Source organism: Carlito syrichta, unplaced genomic scaffold (genome assembly GCF_000164805.1).
Source record: "Carlito syrichta isolate Samal-C Ts95f unplaced genomic scaffold, Tarsius_syrichta-2.0.1 Scaffold306628, whole genome shotgun sequence".
Classification (NCBI taxonomy): Eukaryota; Metazoa; Chordata; class Mammalia; order Primates; family Tarsiidae; genus Carlito; species Carlito syrichta.
This window is the reverse complement of record NW_007250724.1, coordinates 594,001-618,416: the sequence shown is the minus strand read 5'-3', so window position 1 is coordinate 618,416 and position 24,416 is coordinate 594,001. Positions and strand designations below refer to the sequence as shown.

The 24,416-nt window shown below is 41.1% G+C and overlaps 1 protein-coding gene across 1 annotated transcript in view; it reads right to left on the bottom strand.

Moving 5' to 3' along the window:
- RBM6 (RNA binding motif protein 6) overlaps positions 1–24,416 on the bottom strand; it is a 126,030-nt gene that overhangs the window by 75,237 nt on the left and 26,377 nt on the right. The window contains exons 4-6 of the mRNA XM_021715083.1: positions 23,793–23,882; positions 20,803–20,872; positions 2,632–2,705 (exon numbers count right to left, since the gene is read on the bottom strand). Of these exons, the coding sequence (XP_021570758.1) occupies positions 2,632–2,705; positions 20,803–20,872; positions 23,793–23,882 (234 nt within the window). The remainder of the gene's footprint in view (positions 1–2,631; positions 2,706–20,802; positions 20,873–23,792; positions 23,883–24,416) is intronic.

Genomic DNA, 24,416 nt, shown 5'->3' with positions numbered 1-24,416 from the left:
CTGAGGCGGAAGGATCACTGGAGCCCAGCAGGTCGAGGCTGCAGTGGCCGGGAGCGGCCACTGCACTCCAGTCTGGGTGACATAGTGAGATTCCAACTCAAAAAAAAAAAAAGAAAAAGAAAAAGAAACCAAAAAGTCAACTGGGTGTGGTGACATAAACCTGTAGACCAGCAACTTGGAAGGCTGAGGCAAAAGAATCATCTGAACCCAGGAGGTCAAGGCTAGGTAGCTGTGAGCATGCAATTGCAATCCAGCTTGGGAGACAGAGTGAAACTCTGACCCAATAGATAAATAAATACATTTCTTTTCTTAGAATTATATTTTGAAATTACTTGACATGTGGAGGAGGAGGAAGAGAGAAAGGAGAACAAGATTATCTAATGTCAAATGCTTACTAAGTGCCAGGTACGACCCTAAGTGTCCTTATTTATGAAGAGTCACAACTCAAATGTAATGTCACTCTTCCAGAAGTTTCTCTGACCACCCCATCTACAATTGCCCCATCATGAATTCTCTCCATACCCTCCTTCATTTCTTCACAGCATTCAGTCATATCAGATATTGTATAATTTTTAATTCGTATATGTGCTTATGGTGTGTCTTCTCCCATCAAAATGAAGCTATATAGTCTATCTTGTTCACTGCAGCATCCCCAGCATCCAGAAAGGTGCCTGGCACATAGAAGATACTCATGAATGAATGAATAAATCCATTTAATCCACACGAGGGCTCCATGAGATACTGAGAGCAGAGGAAATTGAGGCGGAAAGAAGTTAAGAAATTTGTCAGTGTTAACCCAGTTAGGAAGTGACATCAGACTCCAGAACCTGCACTCCCCTCCTGTTTATGTTGTACTACCTAAGTATGAAACATTTCCCTAGAGATCTGAGTCTCAAAATTTTTTGCATCAAAATAATTTGCACACACCCTGAATTGTAGGTAAAGGTTATTAAAAGGATGCTGATTTGATCAGGAAGTATACGCAGTTCAGCAAAAGAAGATTCTGCTGTATGGCAGTCTATCCTATAGACTAAGGCTAAGGGAAGAATAAAAATCTAGAAAATGGGGTTGACTGAAAAAAAAAAAAAATAGGCCAGGCTTAGTGGCTCAGCTTGTAATCCCAGCACTTTGGGAGGCCGAGGCGAGTGGACTGCCTGAGCCCGCAGGTTTCAGACCAGTCTAGGCAACTTGGCAAGACCTTGTCTCTACGATAAAATAAAAAATTAGCTGGGCATGGTAGCGTGCACCTGTAGTTCTGGCTACTTGGAAGACGGAGGCAGAGGGATCGCCAGAGCCCAGCAGGTCGACACTGGGCTGGCGGTGAGCATGCCACTGCACTCCAGCCTGGATGATGGAGTGAGACTCCAACTTATAAAAAATAAAAAACAAAAATAAAAAAATAAAAAATAATGGAAGATGTTTTAATAAGGACTAACTCCAGTGAATACTGAAAATGAAACCAGACAAAAATCTGGAATTTGAGAGAATGAAACTGTATTTGTTAAATGACTGATGGACACTGAACAGTTAATGAGATTCCTGTTAAGTCAAGAGGAAACGGTCCTAATCCAGTCATTCTCTGAGGATCTGATGGTGCTAGAGCATGTCATCTCCATACCCGTAAGGGGAGAACTTGGCCAAAGAAGGGAAAAATAAGTATAAGGAGTCATGCTAAGTGGAACATTATGTTCTACTGGTGAAAGGACATTAGGCTACAAAAGATAAAGAGTTTTCATGTAATAACTACTCTTCTCTTGCAGAGCCTATTTTTCAGATTCTGAGCTCACTGCAATCACACTGTTAAGTATAGATAGTGGGTACATAAAAAAAAAATCAAACTATATTTGATATATATGCTTCTTTTTCCTATTTGACAGATGAAAGAACTGAGACAACCCAAAGAAAACTCTTTCCCCAAGGAAACCCCATAACAAGGATTTTATGCATTTAGTATTCCTCCCAAAACTACCAGGCAAGGTTCAATTAAAACACAGATGATAATTCTAGGTGGCAAGTTGAATAACTCCAGATGGCTCAAACATAAGATGAGTATAGATTCAGATTCATCAGCTTTGACTATATGCAGCCAAGGACTTGAGTATGCAACTCCAATTGGCAAAGAACAATGATGAATGCCAACAGACATGAACATTCCACTCCTCTCTCTTTCCTGATGGCTCTCTTTTGAAAGTAGCCCATGCAGGCAGGACCTGAGTGCCACAGGTATCACCATTAGTGGTCTTCGCCCTATGTCTGGATGTAACTATTGAATTAGAATTCCTGTGCTAGGCAGATCCTTGAGGTCAGAGACAATCAAGAATCATTCTTTGCATCAGGATCCTCATCTCAGTCACAGCTCAAAAGGAAGCACTCTAGATCTGCCCTTTTTTCCCCATCTATTGTCTTTGTAATCTAGTCCAAATGCAACCAGGTTCTAGTTTTAACAATAGACTCTGTGCCCATTAACTCTTTTAAAAAACTTTTCCTTACAACCGCTCATTGGTTGCAATGCGGTATGCTCCAAAGATAGATTTCTTGTACCTTTCCAAAATGAAATCATTTGAAACCCTCCCTCCCCATACATTAAAAAATATATCCTTCCAGCATCATTTGACCGAAGTATAAAGCAACCTGGTTGGCCTCCATGCATCCGATGGCATCTTCCAAGAGTGAAAACTCCACGCAGACATAGCCATAGTCGTAACCTGGGGACAGCATTTAAATACAGACGGGAGTGGTGTTAGTGCCTTGCAAACACAAAAGACACACTTAAATCCCCTGTTTCTGAACCCCTTAAACACAAGCCCACCCAAGTAACCACTCCCTCCCATACACTAGGCAAAGTTGCTACCCAAAATAGAAAAAAGTACTGAAGGAAAGTCTGGATGTTTCTGGACTTTGAGAGTCATTCAAAAATGGCCTTTACTATTAACCAAGAAGATCCTTTGCCCTCTTTAGCACTGGTGATCTGGCGAGGGTGCCCCAGAATTGGGTAATCCCATAGAAAGTTCATGTGGGAACCCGAAACATTTTAATCACAGGCTGAATCTTCTGGAAAAACAAAGTCAACAAGAGCAAGAAAGTATCTGGGGAGGAAAAAAAAAAAATGAATCCCAAGAGAAGGAAAACAATTATCCCAAGGCTATGCTAATAGTCACCACTTTTCAAGCAGAAACCACCTTCAAAGACAGAAGTGCTGACAGACTGAGGCAACTATTCTGTGTGGATACCATAGGAGGCTTCTGGTTGGCAGGGGACAGACCATTTCAGGTCTCCTCTTTTTTTCCTTGTTTCAACTCAAGTCATAAACCAGCTAAAATCGTTATGAAAGGAAGAAGGTGTAAAAGTATAAATAAGTACAAGCAGTTGCGTCCAAAACTGTGCTTATGCAAAAAGACCGGTGATGGGGGAGTCTGAGAGAAAGACAGCAGTTGTTAGCAATCAATACATGTTTAAGAACTGTACATACCATTAGGGTTCTTAAATACCCTTCACCTTACTCCTGAGTATCATTTGCAGCAGAGGCCTGAGGCTCTAATGACCCATGAGACTGTGAAGTCATGGGATTTACAGGCTGCTGAACTCCAGTATTAACTGAACCTACAATTTCCCTGATACAAAATACACTTAATGCAATGCTCTCAAAGTGGTTTCCATGCTTCCTCCACTACCTCACAGGATAAAGAAGCTCATCTCTAGGAGTGACACTGTGCACATGGAACAGCAAGAAAAAGATGTGATTTGTTCAGATGAGAAATAAAACTCAGGGAAAGAAAAACAACACAAAACCTATGACAATTCTGAGTACAAAGTATATATAATAGAAAACTGAGATCATTAGATCAAGGTATCAAATGCCAAAAAAACTACAGCAATATAAAGTATAACTTTATATGCGGTAAAATATTTTGGATTCCTTGTGACATGAAATTAATAGCTTAAAATGTTTTATTAACAATAAGTTTTTATTCTGGACGTATTAAGTACTCCAAATTTACTATGAAATGTAACAGTGGTATACGTTAATACTTTGAGCTTTAGCAAATGACCATGAAGAAGAAACAAAAGCCACTAGAAACCTCAGGACCACCCTAGGCTGAGAAACAGACTTTCTATCCTAATTTCAGTTTTAACCAACATGGATTAAAATTAACCCTTGCAAATTCTGTTTACAAATTTACCACAGAAATCAGTCTCCTCTGCTATTTAATAAGTTTTTGAAGAAACAAATGTACTTTAGAGAAACAGCATGCGTATCCTATTAACAGTAGAAATTGTTTGGTTACTTAATCCCTTTCAAGTGAATTTTTTTCTTTTTCTTTTTTTTGAATCAGAGTCTTTACTCTGTCACCCAGGCTGGAGTGCAGTGACATGCTCAAGGCCACCACAGCCTCAAACTGCTGGGCTCAGGTGATCCTTCTGCCTCAGTCTTCCAGGTACCTGGAACCACAGGCACACGCCACCATGCCCAGCTAATTTTTTGATTTTATTGTAGAGGGAAGGTCTTGCCAAGTTGCCCAGGCTGGACTTGAACCCCTGAACTCAGGCAATCCTCTTGCCTCAGCCTCCCAAAGTGCTGGGATTACAGATGTGAGCCACTGCATCTGACCCCAGTGAATTTTCTTTATTAAATTTAGTTAACACCTGATACGTAAAACATTCTGCATTTTGTAAAGCAGGGGTCCTCAACTCCTGGGTTGTGGACTAACACCTGTTAGAAACTAGGCTGCACAGCAGAAGGTGAGCAGTGTGCAAGTGGAGCTCTACTTGTTGTCAGATGAGTGGCAGCATTTGGTTCTTATAGGAGCACAAATTCTACTGTGAACTACGCATGCAAGAGATCTAGGTTGTGCACTCCTTATGAGAATCTAATGCCTGATGACTCCCCTGCACCCCCCGTGGAAAAATTGTCTTCCACAAAATCAGTACCTGATGCCAGAAAGGTTGGGACCACTGTGCAAAGGACTCTGAATATTCTTGGGAAACATTACAGAGTAGCAGAAGGAACTAAGATACCTGCTGTTAGCACTAAATATCTACTGCAGAACTCTTAAATGCATGTCCACAATCAGAAAGGGTTAGTTACTAAACAAGCAGATGTACTCTCAAGTGTGTTGTTTATCTCTACAGAACATATCAGAGGAGTGCCCAGGTATGTGGAAAGCAATCCTATCCATAGCTGCCAAAAAAAGAAAAATATGGGAAATTAACACCAAATTGGCAAAGTCCTAAGTTCCTTTCTTTGCTTAAAGAAGTGACTACTATGACCCACAGAAACACACAGTCTATGGACAGAGAGAAGATTCATGACAATATCCATACTTTGCTAAATGACAAATAGACACTGATACTAACATCACTGTGAAGGAGAAGATATAGTCAATAGAAGGCACTATGAGCATCTAATATAGCATCTCTAGACATCAAGTCTGCAATACTGTATGTTGACAATGTACTTCAGATTTAATATTATATTCACAAACCCAACATTCAATTTCTTCTGCCTGAAATTCTAGTTATCAAACAAGAACAGAAATTTCAGGTTTAACTATACTGCCTAAAACTTTAAAAAAGAAGAAAACTGCTGGGCATGGTGGCTCACACCTGTACTCTCAGCACTTTGGGAGGCGGAGGAGAGGATTGCCTGAGCTCAGGGGTTCAAAACCAAGCCTGGACAACTTGGCAAGATCTCGTTTCTATAATAAATCAAAAAACTAGCTGGGCGTGGTGGCGCATGCTTGTAGCTCCAGCTACTTGGAAGGTTGAGGTGGAAGGATGACCTGAGCCCAGTAGGTCGAGGCTGTGGTGGCAGTGAGCATGTCACTGTACTCCAGCCTGGGTGGCAGAGTGAGACTCTGACTCAAAAAAAAAAAGAAAAAAAAGAAAAGTACCCAATCTTAATCTAGGCAATCTGTGTGCTCAAGATTCATGATTATACCAGAAGAATTTTCAGCAATTACCAAAACAGATACTGAAAATAAGTAATATCTACATAGAACTTATTGGTGCAAGACTCTAAATATTTTACGTATACAGATTTAATGCTCACAAGACTACCTTATAAGGTAATTATTATTAACCTGATTTTCCTCATGAGGAAGCAGGCAAAGAAAGGATAAGTAATTTGTTCAAAGTAACAATGTAAGTACCAATACTGAGCTTTAAACACAGGCAGTGCAGATCCAAACCAATATTTTTAACCAGATTCAAGTCAATATTTTAAACCACTACACTGTATAAACTCTCACCCTTTAATAAGATCACAGACTAATTTAAATAATCTGAATTCCAAACTCTACATAGCCCAGTTACAGAAAAGGACCCACGTGTCTGAGCACATCTAAGCCCTAGTTAAGAAATACTGAAATTAGCAGCATAATAGTTATCCTATTTTAAAATACCTATGGCAGAACCATTGCATGCAAATTGGAAAACATTTACTCTCAAGGACTGACTATACTGGCTCCCAAAATTCATCTGAAAAGACAAAAACTAAAAAGTCTTGTAAATGATAGCTATAAAAGTTATATAGCAAAATGGAAAGATACTTGATATAGTATATTTCAAGAGCTTTAAAAATGAATACATCCTTGTGGATAATTATGCAAAATGTGTATGGAAAAAAAGACTAGAATTAAATTCAGTGAAATCACATCTAACTCAGAGGTTAGAGACAAGAGTCAGTATGTGAGATAAAAACCATGCACTGTCAAAATCATATTTGAAGACCCCAAGGTAAAGAACAACATACCATATTTCAATATAGGTAAGTCCAACACTGCCAGTTTTTCCTCCAGCGTTGTAACAGATCACTTTTTCTTTGGTTGACACCAGATGAAGAGGTTGGCTTGCATTTAAGGACCATAAGGTATGAAAAATATATTGCTTTAAATAACAGAATCACAGCCAGCACAGTGAATGCTCACTCGGAGAAACTTGGAAAAGGAGACCATCTGAAGCCACAGCCAAGTCTCATCCTGACCTCCCATACTCACTCCATGAGAGGGAAAACAGAGTGAGATGGGGGAAGGGGGTATAGAGTTCGAACAAGCACAGGTGAACATACAAAAATCTGAAAATGCATGTGATGCAACACAACTATATACCAAAACAATTACAGTGGTTGTATTGCTTTAGCACAATAATCAGTTTTTTCTTTATTTCCCAAATGTAATTTTATAATTCACCAAAAAATTCCTTTTACAGAAAAAACATAGAAGATATTCCACCCAGAGACCTAAACATTCGAAACCAACCAACCAACCTTGAATTTAGAATTGCTAGGAATTATTTGGAATTATCAAGATGGTAAGCTCAGTGTTAACAATCCAGTTTTACCAAAGATAATAACAAAAAGTATTTTATTACCTTTTTCTTCCATCAACATTTGCTGGGAGAAGTCCAGTGGACTGATGGGGTTTTGTGCTTATTTATATGGCTATTAAAAAACATATCTGAGCCAGGCTCGGTGGCTCAGCCTGTAATCCCGCGCCTTTGGGAGGCTGAGATGAGTGGATTGCCTGAGCCCGCGGGTTCAAGACCCACCTGGGCAACTTGGCAAGACCTCATCTCTACAATAAATCAAAAATTAGCCGGGCGTGGTAGCGCGCGCCTGTAGTTCCAGCTGCTTGGAAGGCTGAGGCGGAAGGATCGCCGGAGCCCAGCAGGTCGAGGCTGCGGTGGCCGGAAGCGGCCACTACACTCCAGTCTGGGCGACAGTGAGACTCCAACTCAAAAAAAATAAAAAAAAATAAAAAACATATCTGACTCTATGTTCTTTTGAGCAAATCGGAGTTTATTAAGTGACAGAAAAAACTCTCAGCAGCAAGAAGGGTCCCGGTGAGTTATCTTTGACTTATCTTCTATCCTAATTTTACATATTTCATAAAAACGTGAATGTTCCTTATACTTATTTAGGCAAATGAGAAGGATGAGAACAGGGCAAGGGAAGGAAAATCTATAAAGATTAGCATTAAAATTTCAAATCTTCTCCAAATTAATTAACTATGTAGTTACCTAACCAGGTGGTTAAGGGAAAACAAAGCTTTGATAAATAATATCCAATCCCAGAACCAAAAGTTCAGTCTCTGTCCCTAGAAAAGCTGATTCAGTGATGCTTGACAAACATAACCCCAGATCATTCAAGTCAATTATTAGTCTGTAACAGGCCCAATTTTCACAACAATTATAAGAAATTATTTGCTTAAGCAAATGAAATGGACAACCCTACCTACAAACTGATTTAGAAAAACTCAACATAAACAAGTTCAGTTAGATTTCCTATCAAGAGAGTATTGACTCAACTTTGAAAAAGCAGAATAGGCCAGGCATGGTGGCTCCCACCTATAATCCCAGCACTTTGGGAGGACAAGGTGAGAGGATGCCTGAGCCCATGGGTTCGAGACCAGCCTGGGCAACTTGGTAAGGCCTCATCTCTACAATAAATCAAAAAATTAGGGCAGGTTCAGTGGCTCAGCCTGTAATCCCAGCACTTTGGAAGGCCAAGGTGAATGAACTGCCTGAGTCCACGGGTTTGAGACCAGCCCAGGCAACTTGGTGAGACCACATCTCTGCAATATATACAAAATTAGTCGGGTATGGTAGCGTACACCTGTAGTTCCCGCTATTTGGAAGGCTGAGGTGAAAGGAAGGATCACTGGAGCCCAGTGAGTCAACACTGGGGTGGCTGTGAGCATGTCACTATACTCCAGCCTGGGCGACGGAGTGAGACTCCAACTCAAAAAAAAAAAAAAAAAAAGAAAAATTAGCAGGGCAGGGTGGCACATGCCTGTAGTTCCAGCTATTTGGAAGGCTGAGGCAGAGGGATCACTTGAGCCCAACAGGTCAAGGCTGCAGTGCCCACGAGCGTGCCACTGCACTCTAGCCTGGGCAACAGAGCGAGACTCCAACTTAAAAAAAAACAAAAAGCAGACTATATACCAATTATAAAATATAAAGGGGGAATCAGGACTTTAAAGGACATAAGCAGGATACCTGCAAGATCAATGTTTATATACCTAACCCTGAACTGTACCCCACACCTCTATAATAAATAATAACTAAAAAAAATAAAGGACATAGGCAGAAGAAAGATGAGGTCTATTTTACTGATATCTCGGAGAGGAAAAAATGAATACTGCTTTTTTTTCCTCTAAACAAGAAGCATTATTTCTGTGGGGAAAAAAGCATATGAATATAAAAAGCATCATAAAAAATCTTAACAGATGAAAAATTGTTTTAGCTCTACAGGTCTCATTTTCCTAATTCCATTTCATTGGAAATATAGACTTTTAGAAGATTATTCAGACTATTTATCAAGTTAGAGATTTAAACAAAAACAAAACAGCACTGATCCAGGTATCTGAATTTCTGTCAATGCGAATAACACAACAAAGGAGGTCTATGTGCAAGATTTCCAACAGGTACTTTGCTCTGTTAAAACTTCAAATGAATATGTAGCTGTCATTATGAAAATTAGAAAAATATCTGATTTATGTGTCAAACTACCATATGGGAAGAAAGGAATTCATCCACATGAAATCCTTCACTTTGACATCTTATAAACACGTTCAATTCCCTCCCTCTCAACCATGCATATAAGGGTTGCTGGTTTATAATACAACAGAATTAATCAAGGAAGATATACACGTACAATTACTTGCTAAATTTCTGAAAAGTGTTGTGAATCTATTTTAATTAATTTTCCATTTGCGCCAACTTATTATTTAAATTTTAAAATTTTGTGGGCTTGTTTTTTTTAATTTTTAAAGTCTAAAAATAACCCTAGGGTCATTCCATCCTGATAATGGTTCTCCGAGTCATTATCAATCTTGTTAGAAAACATTCAACCTTACTCTATTTCCATTCTACTGGCAGTAATGATGTTATATGAGCACAGCAGAGGACAGCATCTGTGCCCTAAGAGAGTTTAAACTAATGGAAGAGTAATGACAAGTACAAATAGGTATAGATTACCTCAAGATGCTACATAAGTCAAACAGGGGAATAATTATTCTTTATAGAGTCAGTGTTCCAGCTTTTGTTCGCTAAAAACATTGCAGAGTAACCAAAAGGAATAAAACAAGAACTTCTGCAAATCTGCTTTTCCCCTGATAAGGAAACTTCAGCTTGGCCGAAAAGATGATGCAGGCATGAGAAGGATCACCCAGGAGAAGAAGAAAATCAATGCTGCAGCAAAATGCCCATGCTGAGGGGTAACACCAAAACAACAAAAGTCCCAGATTAGGGACTGGAATTTCTTTTTCTTTCTTTCTTTTTTTTTTTTTTTTTTGAGTCAGAGTCTCACTCCATCATCCAGGCTGGAGCGCTGTGGCACTCACATGGTCACCCCAGCGTCGATCTGCTGGGCGCCAGTGATCCTTCCACTTCAGCCTTCCAAGTTGCCGGAATTACAGGCACACTATCACACCTGGCTAATTTTTTATTTATTGTAGAGACAAGGTCTCGCCAAGTTGCCCAGGAGGGTCTCGAACCCACGGACTCAGGCAATCCAATCGCCTTGACATCCCAAAGTGCTGGGATTATATGCAGAGCCACCGAGCCTGGCCTCTTCTTATTTCTATATCCCCAATCCTGGCAAAATACCTGGCATGCAACAGCCCTCAGTCAATGCCATATCAATTATAATGAGCACTGTCACTGGAATAACATATAAGGAAAGTCACTTCTATAGTTTTGTATATATGCAGAAGCTACAACCAACTCACCACTGATCTCAGCTAAACCACCTCTCTCCAGGCCTTCATTATCCCATATACAAAGTAGCAAAGATGGTAACGCCTACAGGGTGGTTTCAGGGGTGCAATAAAATAATGCATTTCAGCACTTTTGTGCTTCTATTACAAAGCACTATCAGGGACCAAAGAACAGACAACCGCCTTTGCATTACTGTTTCTCAAATATGTCTCATATTAACATTTAGCAGTTGAAAGACACAGTGAATTTCCTCACTGATTTCTAGTGTATACCCAGAAGATAACTGTTTCCTCCATACATCACAAAGCTATTTTCATTTTGATTAGGAAGAAATATATGGCCTACGAACATTTTTCCCACTGCCTTAGCCCTAGTGCAAATAAAGGGCAACTCAACACTGTTCTAAAAGACTTTGGGGCTGGGCTTGGCGGCTCAGCCTGTAATTCCAGCACTTTGGGAGGCTGAGGTGAGTGGACTGACTGAGACTGCGGATTCGAGACCGCATGGGCAACTTGGCAAGATCTTGTCTCTACAATAAATCAAAAATTAGCCAGGTGTGGTAGTGCACGCCTGTAGTTCCGGCTACTTGGAAGGCTGAGGCAGCAGGTTGAGGCTGCGGTGGCCATGAGTGTGGCACTGCACTCCAGCCTGGGCGGCAGAGTGAGACTCCAACTCAAAAAATAAAATAAAAGAAAAGACTTTGGGATAAATTCACAAAGGTAGTAGTTTCTGAGCTTAGAAGTTGGTCAGGAAGAGAGCAAATCACACTGGCTCAGTCATTTACCTATTTCAGAACTGAACTAGCATCCAGAGAAGGACAATACAATTGGCATTATGTGTGATGCAAAACATAACCAGGCCATGAGCCAAGATACACAAGGTATGCAAGGTTCACTGCAGAACTGGGTTATACAGTAACCCCACTGGATCACTTATACTCTGTAATAGATAACCAATGTCTTTTGTTCTACTAAGACGACTTTTGGCAGGCCCCTACTTCAGGATGAGGACTGATCACCAGAAAAACTAACCCTTGATCAGATGCTCAGAACTTTCAGGACCATCCCTCAACTTCCAGCGAGGGGAGACGGGCTCGAGCCAGTCACTCACGATCAATGATGTAATCAATTGTGCATAATGAGACCTCCTAAAAACCTCTACACAACAGGGCTCAAAAAGCTTACATGTTGGTGAACACATCCATGTGCCAGAAGGGTAGCACACCCCTACACCATAGTATACAGACTCCTACACTGAACACTCAGGACCCTTCTAGACTTCCCAGTATGTACTTCCTCATCTGGCTAGCTTGTATCCTTTATAATAAAGTAGCAAATGTAAAGTTTCAAGTGTTTCCCTGAGTTTTCTGAGCCACTCTAGCAAGTAATCAAACCGGAAATGGTAACGCCCCAACTTTGTAACTAAGTCAGACAGAAATGTAGGTAACCTTGGGAACCAACACTTGATGCTAGCTAGCAACAACATCTGAAGTGAGGGCAGTTTTGTGAGACCAAGCCCTTAAACTTGTGAAGTCTGACGCTAACTCCAGGTAGTATCAGAATTTTAAAATATTTTTACTCCCCAAAAAGGGACCATTTCATCAGATATGTATATATATTTGTCAAATATATTCATTGTCTGATAAACAAGATGAGCACTTTCTTGTGCTTCATATTAATCCCGATGCTAAAATTTTAAATTTCCTAATAAGCAATAGAGTTTTAATTACAGTCACGTGCCACTTAACTACATCATGGTCAATGACGAAATGCATGCATATATAACAATGGTTCCTAAAATTATAATGGTAGTGGGTACAGTGGCTCACACCTGTAACCCTAGCACTTTGGGAGGCTGAGGCAAGAGGACTGCTAGAGCACAGGAGTTTGAAACAAGCCTAGGCAAGATAGTCAGACTTCGTCTCTATAAAAAATAAAAAAATTGGCGAGGCTCAGTGACTCAGCCTATAATCCCAGCACTCTGGGAGGCCGAAGTAAGTGGATTGCCTGAGCCCACGGGTTCGAGACCAGCCTGGGCAATTTGGTGAGACCTCATCTCTACAATAAATCAAATATTAGCTGGGTATGGTAGTGCACGCCTGTAGTTCTGGCTACTTGGAAGGCTGAGGCAGAAGGATCGCCAGAGCCCAGCAGGTTGAGGCTGCGGTGGCCGGGAGCGTGCCACTACACTCCTGCCTGGGCAACGGAGTGAGACTCCAACTCAAAAAAAATAAATAAATTAATTAATTAAAATATTAGGCGGAAGCAGAAGGAATACAGGAGGTCAAGGTTACACTCTAGTTTTGGTTTTTTTTAGTTTGGCCAGGGTGGAGTGCAGAGGCACAATCACAGCTCACTCGACCTCCTGTGCTCAAGCAATCCTCCTGCCTTGGCCTCCCAAAGTGCTGAGATTTCAGGTGTGAGCCACCGTGCCCAGTCCTGATTACTCTTATATGGTGGAAAAATGTTAGAGACCTCCAAGAGAGAAGAAATTGTCTTCCATTGGAAGCCAAAAGGCTTTATGAATTTAAACATTTTCTTTCTGTTCCTCAAAAAGGCAAACAAAGCAATTAGAAATAGGGTAATATCTCAAGATACTCATCCGAAGCTGCTATCATAAAATACGTTATTTTCTGCAACTTTGGGAATGTTCTAATAGATACAAGAACTCTGAATATTCTCTTTGCTCATGAAAATGCCTTTAAGCAATCAATCGTTAAGTGAAATCATATAGTATACAGCCTTTTTAAAAAAACTGTAGCCAGGCTCAGTGGCTCAGCCTGTAATCCCACGCTTTGGGAAGCTGAGGTGAGTGAATTGCCTGAGCCCGCGGGTTCGGGACCCGCCTGGGCAACTTGGTGAGACCTCATCTCTACAATAAATCAAAAAATTAGCCAGGCATGGTAGCGCACACCTGTAGTTCCAGCTACTTAGAAGGCTGAGGCGGAAGGATCACCGGAGCCCAACAGGTCGAGGTTGCGGTGGCTGGGAGTGTGCCACTGCACTCCAGTCTGGGCGACAGAGTAAGACACCAACTCAAAAAAAAAAACTGTAATCTGGGTTGGGCGTGGTGGCTCACCCCTATAATCCCAGCACTTTGGGGTGAGAGGATTGCCTAAACCAAGGGTCTGAGACTACCCTGGGCAATTTGGCGAGATCTCATTTCTACAATAAATCAAAAAGTTAGCCATGTGTGGTGGTGCATGCCTGTAGGTTCAGGTACTTGAAAGGCTCAGGACTGGCTGAGCCCAGCAGGTCAAGACTGTGGTGGCTATGAGCGTGCCACTGTACTCTAGCCTAGGCAATAGAGTAAGACTCCAACTCAAAAAAAAAAAAAAAAACTGTAATCAAACACACGTAACATAAAACACACCATTTTAAAATATACAATTCAATAGCATCAAGTACATTCACAATGTTGCACGACCATCATCACTACATACTTCCAGAACATTTTTATCACCCCAAAAGGAAATCCCATACCCATTAAGCAGTCACTCTCCATTCCCCTAGCTCCTGGCAACCATCAATCTGCTTTCTTTCTCTATGGATATACCTATTCTCGTATTTCATATAAATAGAATCATATGATATTTGGCCTTTTGTGTCTGGCTTCTTTCATAATGTTTTTTTGTTTTGTTTTGTTTTTTTGAGTTGGAGTCTCACTCTGTCACCCAGATTGGAATGCAGTGGCCGCTCCCGGCCACCGCAGCCTCGACCCGCTGGGCTCCAGCGATCCTTCCGCCTCAGCCTTCCAAGTAGCTGGAACTACAGGCGCGTGCTACCATGCCCGGCTAATTTTTAAAAATTTATTGTAGAGATGAGGTCTCACCAAGTTGCCCAGGCGGGTCTCGAACCCGCAGGCTCAGGCAATCCACTCATCTCAGCCTCCCAAAGGCGTGGGATTACAGGCTGAGCCACCGAGTCCGGCCCATAATGTTTTTAAGGTTCACCCAAAGTTATGACATGTATCAGTATTTCATTCCTTAAGGCAGTGTATATATCCGTTTGGGTCTGGTTTCCTTCACTTAGCATAATGCCACTGAGATGCACTGATGTTGTTATGTACAAGATAAGTTTCTTCATTTTTATTGCTGAGTAGTAAGTATTCCACTGTATGTATTTTCCAGTTTGTTTAGTCATCAAGACATTTTACTCCTGGATACTTTTTCTAGAAATTCAACCATATTACTCAAGGTAACTTACAATTAATGGGGTTATAATATGTATGCAAATGAAAAACTCAAAGATAAAAAAAATATGTAAATCTACAGTCTTATCTAGAATTCTAAAATCCAAAAATCCCTTAACTATCATGTTTTTTGATAAATTTCAATAAAGTCATTTTGAGGCAAATCCTAGTTTACACTATACAAAATCTGTATAGTCTTTATTGTTTTTAAAAGAAAAAAAATTTTTTAATGTCAATAGCCTTGGGGGGCACAAACAGTTTTGGCCTAGGCTCTTTATTTAGTCTTCTTTTGAGTTGGAGTCTCACTCTGTCACCCTGGCTAGAGGGCAGTGGCACATTCCTGGCCACTGCAGCCTTGACCTGCTGGGCTCAGGTGATCCTTCCACCTCAGCTTTCCAAGTAGCTGGAACTACAGGCATATGCCATCACATCCGACTAGTTGTTTTTTTTTTAATTTACTGTAGAGATGAGGTCCTGCCAAGTTGCCCAGGCTGGTCTTGAACCCGTGGACTCAGGCAGCCCTCTCACCTCGGCCTCCCAAAGTGGTAGGATTATAGGCCGCTGTGCCCTGCCTTAGTCTTCTTTTTTTTTTTTTTGAGTTGGAGTCTCACTCTGTCACCCAGGCTGGAAATGCAGTGGCACACTCATAGCCACCACAGCCTCAACCTGCTGGGCTCAGGCAATCTTTCCATCTCAGCCTTCCAAGTAGCTGGAACTACAGGCACACGCCACCACGCCCAGCTAATTTTTTGATTTATTGTAGAGATGAGGTCTCACCAGGTTGGACAGGCTAGTCTCAAATCCCTGGACTCAGGCAATCCGCTCACATTGGCCTCCCAAAGTGCTGGGATTACAGGTTTGAGCCAATGCACCCAGCTATTTAGTCTTCTTTGTGAGAATATTCATACATTTCAAAGCAAAAGTATTATGTCTGAGTACATATCCTCCTGAGGGATATAATTCCTATGTGATGTATGTACATTACCTTTTTATAACCTGAAAAACTCACTAACTCATTTAATCCCGCAGGTGCTAGATAAAAGTTGTGGCCCTAAACTTTCACAGCTATAAGTGAGACAAAAATTAAATTTCCACATTACTAGAGTCAGTAAACAGGCATTCATCTTTTCTCTTACAGACCAGCTCTTCATTACATCAACTAAAAGGACAGACTGTCTTCAACAATCCCCCTTTTTCTCTTTTACTTTTTTATTTTTAACTGGAGTCTGCCGCCCAAGCTGGAGTGCGATGGCACACTTACAATAACTGCAGCCTCAGCCTGCTGGGCTCAGGTGATTCTTCTACCTCAGAATTCCAAGTAGCTGGAAACACAGGCATGCACCACCATGCCCAGCTTATTTTTTTAATTTATTGTAGAGATGAGGTCTCACCAAGTTGCCTAGGCTGGTCCCAAAGCCCTGGACTCAGGTAATCTTCTCACCTCTACCTCCCAAAGTGCTGGGATTACAGGCATGAGCCACCATGTGTGGCAACAATCCTCCTCTTATAAGCAATATTCATCCTGTATGATCTCTGCAGGTCATCATCCAGTCTCAAATACTGGCTGCCATTTTTCATTTTAAAAAGTTCCCTAGTGGCCAGGCTCAGTGGCTCAGCCTGTAATCCCACCATTTTGGGAGGCCGGGGCAAGTGGATTGCCTGAGCCTGTGGATTCAAGACCTGCCTGGACAATTTGGTGAAACCTCGTTTCTACAATAAATAAAAAAATGAGCCGGGCTTGGTGGCTCAGCCTGTAATCCCGCACCTTGGGAGGCTGAGGTGAGTGGATTGCCTGAGCCTGTGGTTCGAGACCCGCCTGGGCAACTTGGTGAGACCTCATCTCTACAATAAATCAAAAATTAGCTGGGCGTGATAACGTGTGCCTGTAGTTCTGGCTACTTGTAAGGCTGAGGCAGAAGGATCGCAGGAGTGCAGCAGATGGAGGCTGCAGTGGCCGGGAGTGGCCACTGCACTCCAGTTTGGGCGACAGAGTGAGACTCCAACTCAAAAAAAAAAAAAAATGAGCCAAGCATTGTAGCAAGCGCCTATAGTTCCGACTACTTGGAAGGCTGAGGCAGAAGGGTCACCGGAGATCAGCAGGTTGACGCTGGAGTGGCCGTGAGTGTGCCTCTGCACTCCAGCCCTGGGTGACAGAGTAAGACTCCAACTCAATAAATTAATTAATTAATTTAAAAGTTCCCTCTTTCACTGAAATTCACATATAATCTTTCCTTTTTTTTTAATTTGTAAAGATATGGTCTTAGTATGCTGCCTAGACTGGCCTCAAACTCCTGGGCTCAAGCACTCCTCCTGCCTCAGCTTCCCAAACTGCTGGGACTACAGGCAAGTGATACCACACATGATCTTTTAACAAGTAAATGTTAAAGTTCCCAGAATATCTGATTGCTCCAAGAAATATTCTTCAGCAGATATATAAGGCGTAAGCTACACTGCTGTGAAACCTAAACTACCCTTTAATATTCCTCACACGAGAGGAAATCACAGCTACTCTCTACATACATCTCTACATACTCTCTATATACATCACAGATAATGATCCATTCCATGCATACTGGGAACATACTGAGTGTCAAGCACTGGGGAACCAGGACGGAATAAGACAAATAAGACAAGGCTCCTGCTAAGATAGAGCTAACTCTCTAGTGAGAAGAATAATATACACAAAACCACTGAGAAAAAATATCAGTGATAGATCCAATGCCAACTAACAGGATATCATGAAAAATGAATAAGTGGTGATTTTAGATCGAATGGTGAAACAAGGCCTCAAAGAGGTGAAACAGAAGCTAAGAACAAAAACCCAGAAGACAAGTGAGAATCAGAGGGAAGAACAGTGAAAAGACCCTGACACAGATAAGGCTGTCTTGGTCAAGGACAAGAGAAAAGCTCAGTGTAGCTATGGCAAAATAGGGTAGATGGAGAGCAGTACCAAATGAGATCAGACAAACAGCCAAGGGTCAGCTCATGCAGAGATTTTTTAAGTCAAACAAGGCGCTAGGAATTTCTTCCAAGTGACATGGAAGGCCATAAGAAGGTTTTAGGCATGGAAATAAAATGATCTGACTGATATCTTCAAAAGTTCACTCTGCTTGTCACACAGAGACCTAATATAGATAACATGAAACTAGGTATCCAATTTTTCACTAAAAAAAGAAAAACTATACATATGTTAAATATACTATCATATCATATAATAAAATGCCAAGAAAAGATTGCATTTACTGAAACATGTTTTTTAACACACTATCATAAATGTGTATCATGTGCATCAATGTCTTTCATCTGCCAATTACAAATCTAATAGCTACCACAGCCAGCAAACTTAAGAATTTCCTTTTGGGATCCTATATGTTAATATAATTTTTACTCGGCTGACAAATCTGAATATATAATTAGAATGTTAATGAGTACTAAAGAAACTAAAAATGCCAGGCACAGTGGCTCACACATATAATCCCAGCACTTTGGGAGGTAGAAGCGAGAGGACTGCCTGAGCCTGGGGGCTTGAGAACAGCCTGGCAACTTGGCGAGAACTCGCTGCAACAAATCAAAAAATTAGCAGGCATGGTATTAGTGTGCGCCTGCAGTTCCAGCTACTTGGAAGGCTGAGGCAGAAGAATTGCCTGAATACAGCAAGTCGAGGCTGTGGTGGCCGTAAGCGTGCCACTGCACTCTGGCCTGGGCAACAGAACAACTTAAAAAAATTTAAAAGGCCTGGCTCGCTGGCTCAGTCTGTAATTGCAGCACTTTGGGAGGCTGAGGTGAGTGGACTGCCTGAGCCCACGGGTTCGAGACAAACCTGGGCAACTTGGCGAAACCTCACCTCTACAATAAATAAAAAACTTAGCTGGGTGCAGTAGTGCGCGTACCTGTAGTTCAAATACTTGAAAGGCTGAGGAAGAAGGATCACCAGAGCCCAGCAAGTCAACACTATGGTGGCCATGACCGTGCCACTGCACTCCAGCCTGGGCGACAGAGCAAGACTCCAACTCAAAAAAAATGAAATTGATAGTTTGAACCTTTGTTAAACATTAAGACATCTCTTCTTTCCTAAATATAGCAATACTTAATGAAAGCACAGTTAATGAAACAAGATTGAAGCTGAAGCTATTATCCTGTGAATTAAAAAGCATCTCTAGCCTGTAAATTCTATCGTTAGTGCCCAAAGAAAAGATAAATGAACTATAACCAACAAAAGTGAGGTGTATAAGAACAACATAACTACTCTTAGTCATGTTTCTACAAGTTTGGGGTCAATATTTTTAAAACAGAGAAATAATTGGTTTTATGAGAAATAATACTTCTGAATTTGTTCTCAAATAACAGAAAAAATATTTCTGAACTTCATACAAATGTCATATCCTTTCAAGCACAAAAATTTACTTTCGTAGATCATTTTTCTTTGCAGAAACAATGTGAAGAAGCTATCTAGTTAATGTAAAAACTTCATTTCATGGCAAACTGTTTAAAGGCAAGCTATATCTTCAAAAATACAACATGCTCTTATTTAAAAAATTTGCTAATTGAATTATTACAATGCTAGGTTCTGTGAAAAGACTAATGCTCTATATTCTTTCATTTAAAATCTACAAAATAGATCACTTAAAGATTATCTTTATTTTTAAACCAATTTTTAATTATGTAGTCCTAAAAATATTGGCCAAAACCTTGAATGCTTGGCACTTCACTTTTAACTACTTTTTCTAAGATTATTATTTTTTTTTTTTTGAGTTGGAGTCTCACTCTGTTGCCCAGACTGAAGTGCAGTGGCCGCTCCCGGCCACCGCAGCCTCAACCTGCTGGGCTCCAGCGATCTTTCCGCCTCAGCCTTCCGAGTAGCCGGAATTACAGGCATGCGCTAGCATGCCCGGCTGATTTTTTTATTTATTGTAGAGATGAGGTCTCGCCAAGCTGCTCAGGTGGGTCTCGAACCCGCGGGCACAGGCAATCCACTCACCTCAGGATTTTTTTTTAATTGGAGTATCACTCCGTCGCCTAGGCTGGAGTGCAACAGCATGCTCACAGCCACAGCAGCCTCGACCTGCTGGGCTCAGGTGATCCTTCCGCCTCAGTCTTCCAAGTAGCTGGAACTACTGGCATGCACCACCATACCCGGCTAATTTTTTTGATTTATTGTAGAAATGAGGTCTCGCCAAGTTGCCCAGGCTGGTCTCGAACCCATGAGCTTGGGCAACCCTCTAACCTCGGCTTCCCAGAGTGCTGGGATTATAGACATGAGCCACCACGCCCAGCCCCTATGGTAAGATTTAAAGGAACTGACTGAACTTGCAACTCTGAAATACTACTAGGAGGATATTCTGAAAAGTTTAATTTGTAGTTCACACCACAGAACAGATGTCAAAGAGAAAGCTTTTCTAGAACTATCCACAGATTTCAACAAAATATCTGTATCAGGATTCCATTCTTAAAGCAAAACTAAAAATTCAAAAAGCTGCTGATTTGTACAATTTCTCTGGAAATTTCACTCCGAAACAATGAAATGTAGTATTTTACAAATATACAGCAACTTTATTAACTTCTACTAGACTCAAACAAACATTCCACCACCATGAAGAACATACAAAGAAAGTTATATAATTTAATTAAAATATCAGGGACAACTGCTACAACACTCACTTTATATCTCATAGGTACTCAGAAGAACTGGAACATGCATCCTCATCGCCCACGTGTGGACAAACATCCACAAAGAACCACAGCTAAGACTAAAGCTGGTTGTTATTTGAAGGCACCAACAGGAGGCTTCTGGAAATCTTAACTGTGATTTCTTAAAAAAAATTGAGTAGCACATAATGCAGCGATCCAACAAAGACTCTCCCTAACCCAAGGCCACATACATGTCAAGAAACTCACCTGTGTTATACTCCTTCAACTGCAAGTTCTTTACAGGCATACCATCAGGAGTCCGGAAGGCATTAAGAATCTGCAAGAATATGGTATTTACACAAATGAGACAAATCACAGTTAAACACTGAATATTATATTTCTCCTACTAGCTTTTATTCTACATAAATTTAAAGCTATGATGATTACTTTATAAAAGCAAAATTTAACCATGAACACTCAGAAAATTTTAAAAATGTTGAGTAGAAAATAATTATTCAAAAGTCTCGAGTGTATAAGAAAGGCAGAAGAGCATAAACTTCAAAGCTCTGAAATCAGTTTGTCTGCATTTCAAGCCTCTCCTACTCTCTTGCTGACTAACCTTTCAGGGCCCAGTTTCTCATCTGTTAAACATAAAATGATGCAATGAGCTCATTACAGTGCAGGGGCACGGTACTCTCTAAGCATGAACTCCCTCACCCTGGTAATTTCTCTTCCCCATCTTCAAATGGACTATTCTCTCACTGTATTCTGACCTAGGCTCAAATGTCATTTCCTCAGTGATATCTCTCTAAGTGTCCAATCTAAAACAGCCCTAATTCCAGTGACATCCTAAACCTGTACTTTAGTTTTCTTCAGAGCATTTCTCATTGTCTGAAATTATGTTACCTATTTTTTGCTTGCTTTTTCAGTATCCAGGGAGGCAATGACGTTTTTTTCTTTCTTTCTTTCTTTCTTTTTTTTTTTTCTTGAGTTGGAGTCTCACTCTTGTCGCCCAGGATGAAGTACAGTGGCATGTTCATGGCCACTGCAGCCTCCACCTGCTGGGCTTAGGCAATTCTTCCGCCTCAATCTTCCAAGTAACTGGAACTACAGAAGCACACCACCACACCCAACTAGCTTTTGTGATTTATTGTAGAGACGAGGTCTCACTAAGTTGCCCAGGTTGGTCTCGAACCCTGGGACTCAGGCAATCCACTCGCCTTGGCCCCCCAAAGTGCTAGGATTACAGGCTGAGCCACTGTGTCCAGTTCTTTTTTTGGAGTTGGAGTCTCACTCTGTTGCCCAGGCTGGAGTGCAGTGGCACACTCACAACAACCGCAGTCTCAACCTGCTGGGCTCAGGTGATCCTTCTGCCTCTGTCTTCCAAGTAGCTGGAACTACAGGCACACGCCACCACATCTGGCTAATTTTTTGATTTATTGTAGAGATGAGGTCTCACCAAGTTGCCCAGTCTCGAACCCGTAGACTCAGACAATCCCCTCATCTTGGGCTCCCAATGTGGTGGGATTATAGGTATGAACCACCGTGCCTGGCTGGCAGTGACTTTATAACATTCACTGCTGAAGCCAGGTACAGTGGCTTATGCCTGTAATAATCCCAGCACTTTGGGAGGCTGAGGCAGGAGGATTGCTTGAGCCTAGGAGTACAAGACCAGCTTGGGCAATACAGCAAGACCTCGTCTCTACAAACAAAAAAAAAAAAAATCAAGAAATTAGACAGGCATGGGGGCATTTGCCTGTAGTCCCAGTTACTTGGGAGACTGAGGTGGAAGGGTTGCCTGAGCCCAGGAATTTGAGGCTGTGGTGAGTCATGATTGTGCAACTGCACTCCAACCAGGACAAGTATGAGATCTCAATTCAAAAAAAAAAAACTACTGCTGTATCACTCAGTACCTACAACAGTGCCTGGCTCACTGGCACACAGTAGTGGTTAATATTTAGAGTGAATGAATTAAGAGTACCTACTCATAGGATACTGCAATAGATGAGCTAATTATTCTAAGTATCACACAGTGCCTGTGAGCACTATTAGCTCTTGCTGTAATCTTCTGACCAATTCTTCCATTAGTTCAGCCATAATTTGCTCAGCCAATTTTTTGATATTGAACAGTTAGGTATTTCCCAGTTTTTACTATTGCAAATGAACTGTATCTTTGGCTGGACGCAGTGGCTCACGCCTATAATCCCAGCACTTTGGGAGGCTGAGGTGAGAGGACTGCCTGAGCCCACCAGCCTGGACAATTTGGTGAGACCTCATCTCTACAATAAATCAAAAAATTAGCCAGGCATGGTGACACATGCCTGTAGTTCCAGCTACTGGGAAGGCTGAAGCAGAAGGATCGCCTGAGCCCAGTAAGTCGAGACTGCAGTAGGGATGAGAGTACCACTGCACTCCGCCTGGGTGACAGAGTGAGACACCAACTCAAAAGAAATAAAAAATTAAACATTAAAAAATAATAAACTGCATCTTTTTATGTACTTCAGAAATAATATGCTCTAAAAGATGATTATCAGATCAGAAGAAAGCAATCATTTATCACAATTTTTAAAATAAATCTCACACAAAAATATTTTCCAAAAAGACCTACAAAAAAATAAATTTAAACCAGATGTCCTCTATCAAAGACACCTCAGTGAGTACATGTATAACTGACTGGTGAAATGTGAATAAACTGTATTATGAATTATATTGAGGTCAATTTCCAGGTTTAGATATTGTACCAGAGTGATACAAAATATTTTTTCAATTTTTTTTCTTTCTGCCTCATATGATCTGCAGGAATATACAAAATATTAACATTGTGAAAAGCTGGGTGAAGGATACACAAGATTTTTCTGTACATTTCTTTGTACCTTCCTGTGAAACTATAATTTTTCAAGCTAAAAAGCTTCCAAAAAATTATTTGGGCCAGATGCAGCAGCTCATGCCTATAATCCCAGCACTTTGAGAGGTGAAGGTGAGAGGACTACCTGAGTCCAGGGGTTTGATATCAGCCTGAGCAACTCAACAAGACCTTGTTTCTACAATAAATCAAAAACTTAGCTGGTAGCGCACATCTGCGATTCCAGCTTCTTGGAAGGCTGAGGCAGAAGGATTGCCTGAATCCAGCTGGTTGAGGATGCAGTGGCTATAAGCATGCCACAGCACTGCAGCCTGGGTAAGAGTGAGATTCTGACTCAAGAAAAAAAAAAAAACAAAATTAACTGACCAAAAGAGAGACCGAATACAAGCCTTACCTCTTCTTTTGTGGTATCTTCAGGCACTCCATTTAATCGAATAAGCCTGCTGGGTTTGTCCTCACTTGGGCCAGTCCTATAATCTTGATCCTTAAATTCAGAATGAAAAAGTATTTCATAAATACACATTAGTTTGCAAAATGAAACTCAATATGAAATATAGGTACTCAGGACCAAAAATGAAAATGACTTGTATCACATGAAAATATGAAAAATTATAACTTTCTCTATTGTTCTGAATTTCAAAATTTGACTTCAAATCATTAGAATACAAGTATGCTAGGATTAAGGCTCATTGAAGGAGTCTTGAAAAAGTAAAGCAAGTCAGGTGCAGTGGCTCACACCTGTAATCCCAGCACTTTGGGAGTCTGAGGAGAGAGGATTGCCTGAGCTCAGGGGTTCAAGACCTGCCTGGGCACCTTGGCGAGATCTCGTCTCTACAATAAATCCAAACATTAGCTGGGCGTGGTGGTGCGTGCCTGTGGTTCAATCTACTTGAAAGGCTGAGGCAGAAGGATCGCCTGAGCCTAGTGGGTCAAGGCTGCAGTGGCCATGAGCAAGCCACTGCACTCCAGCCTGGGCAACGAGACTTCAACTAAAAAAAAAAAAAAAAAAAAAAAAAAA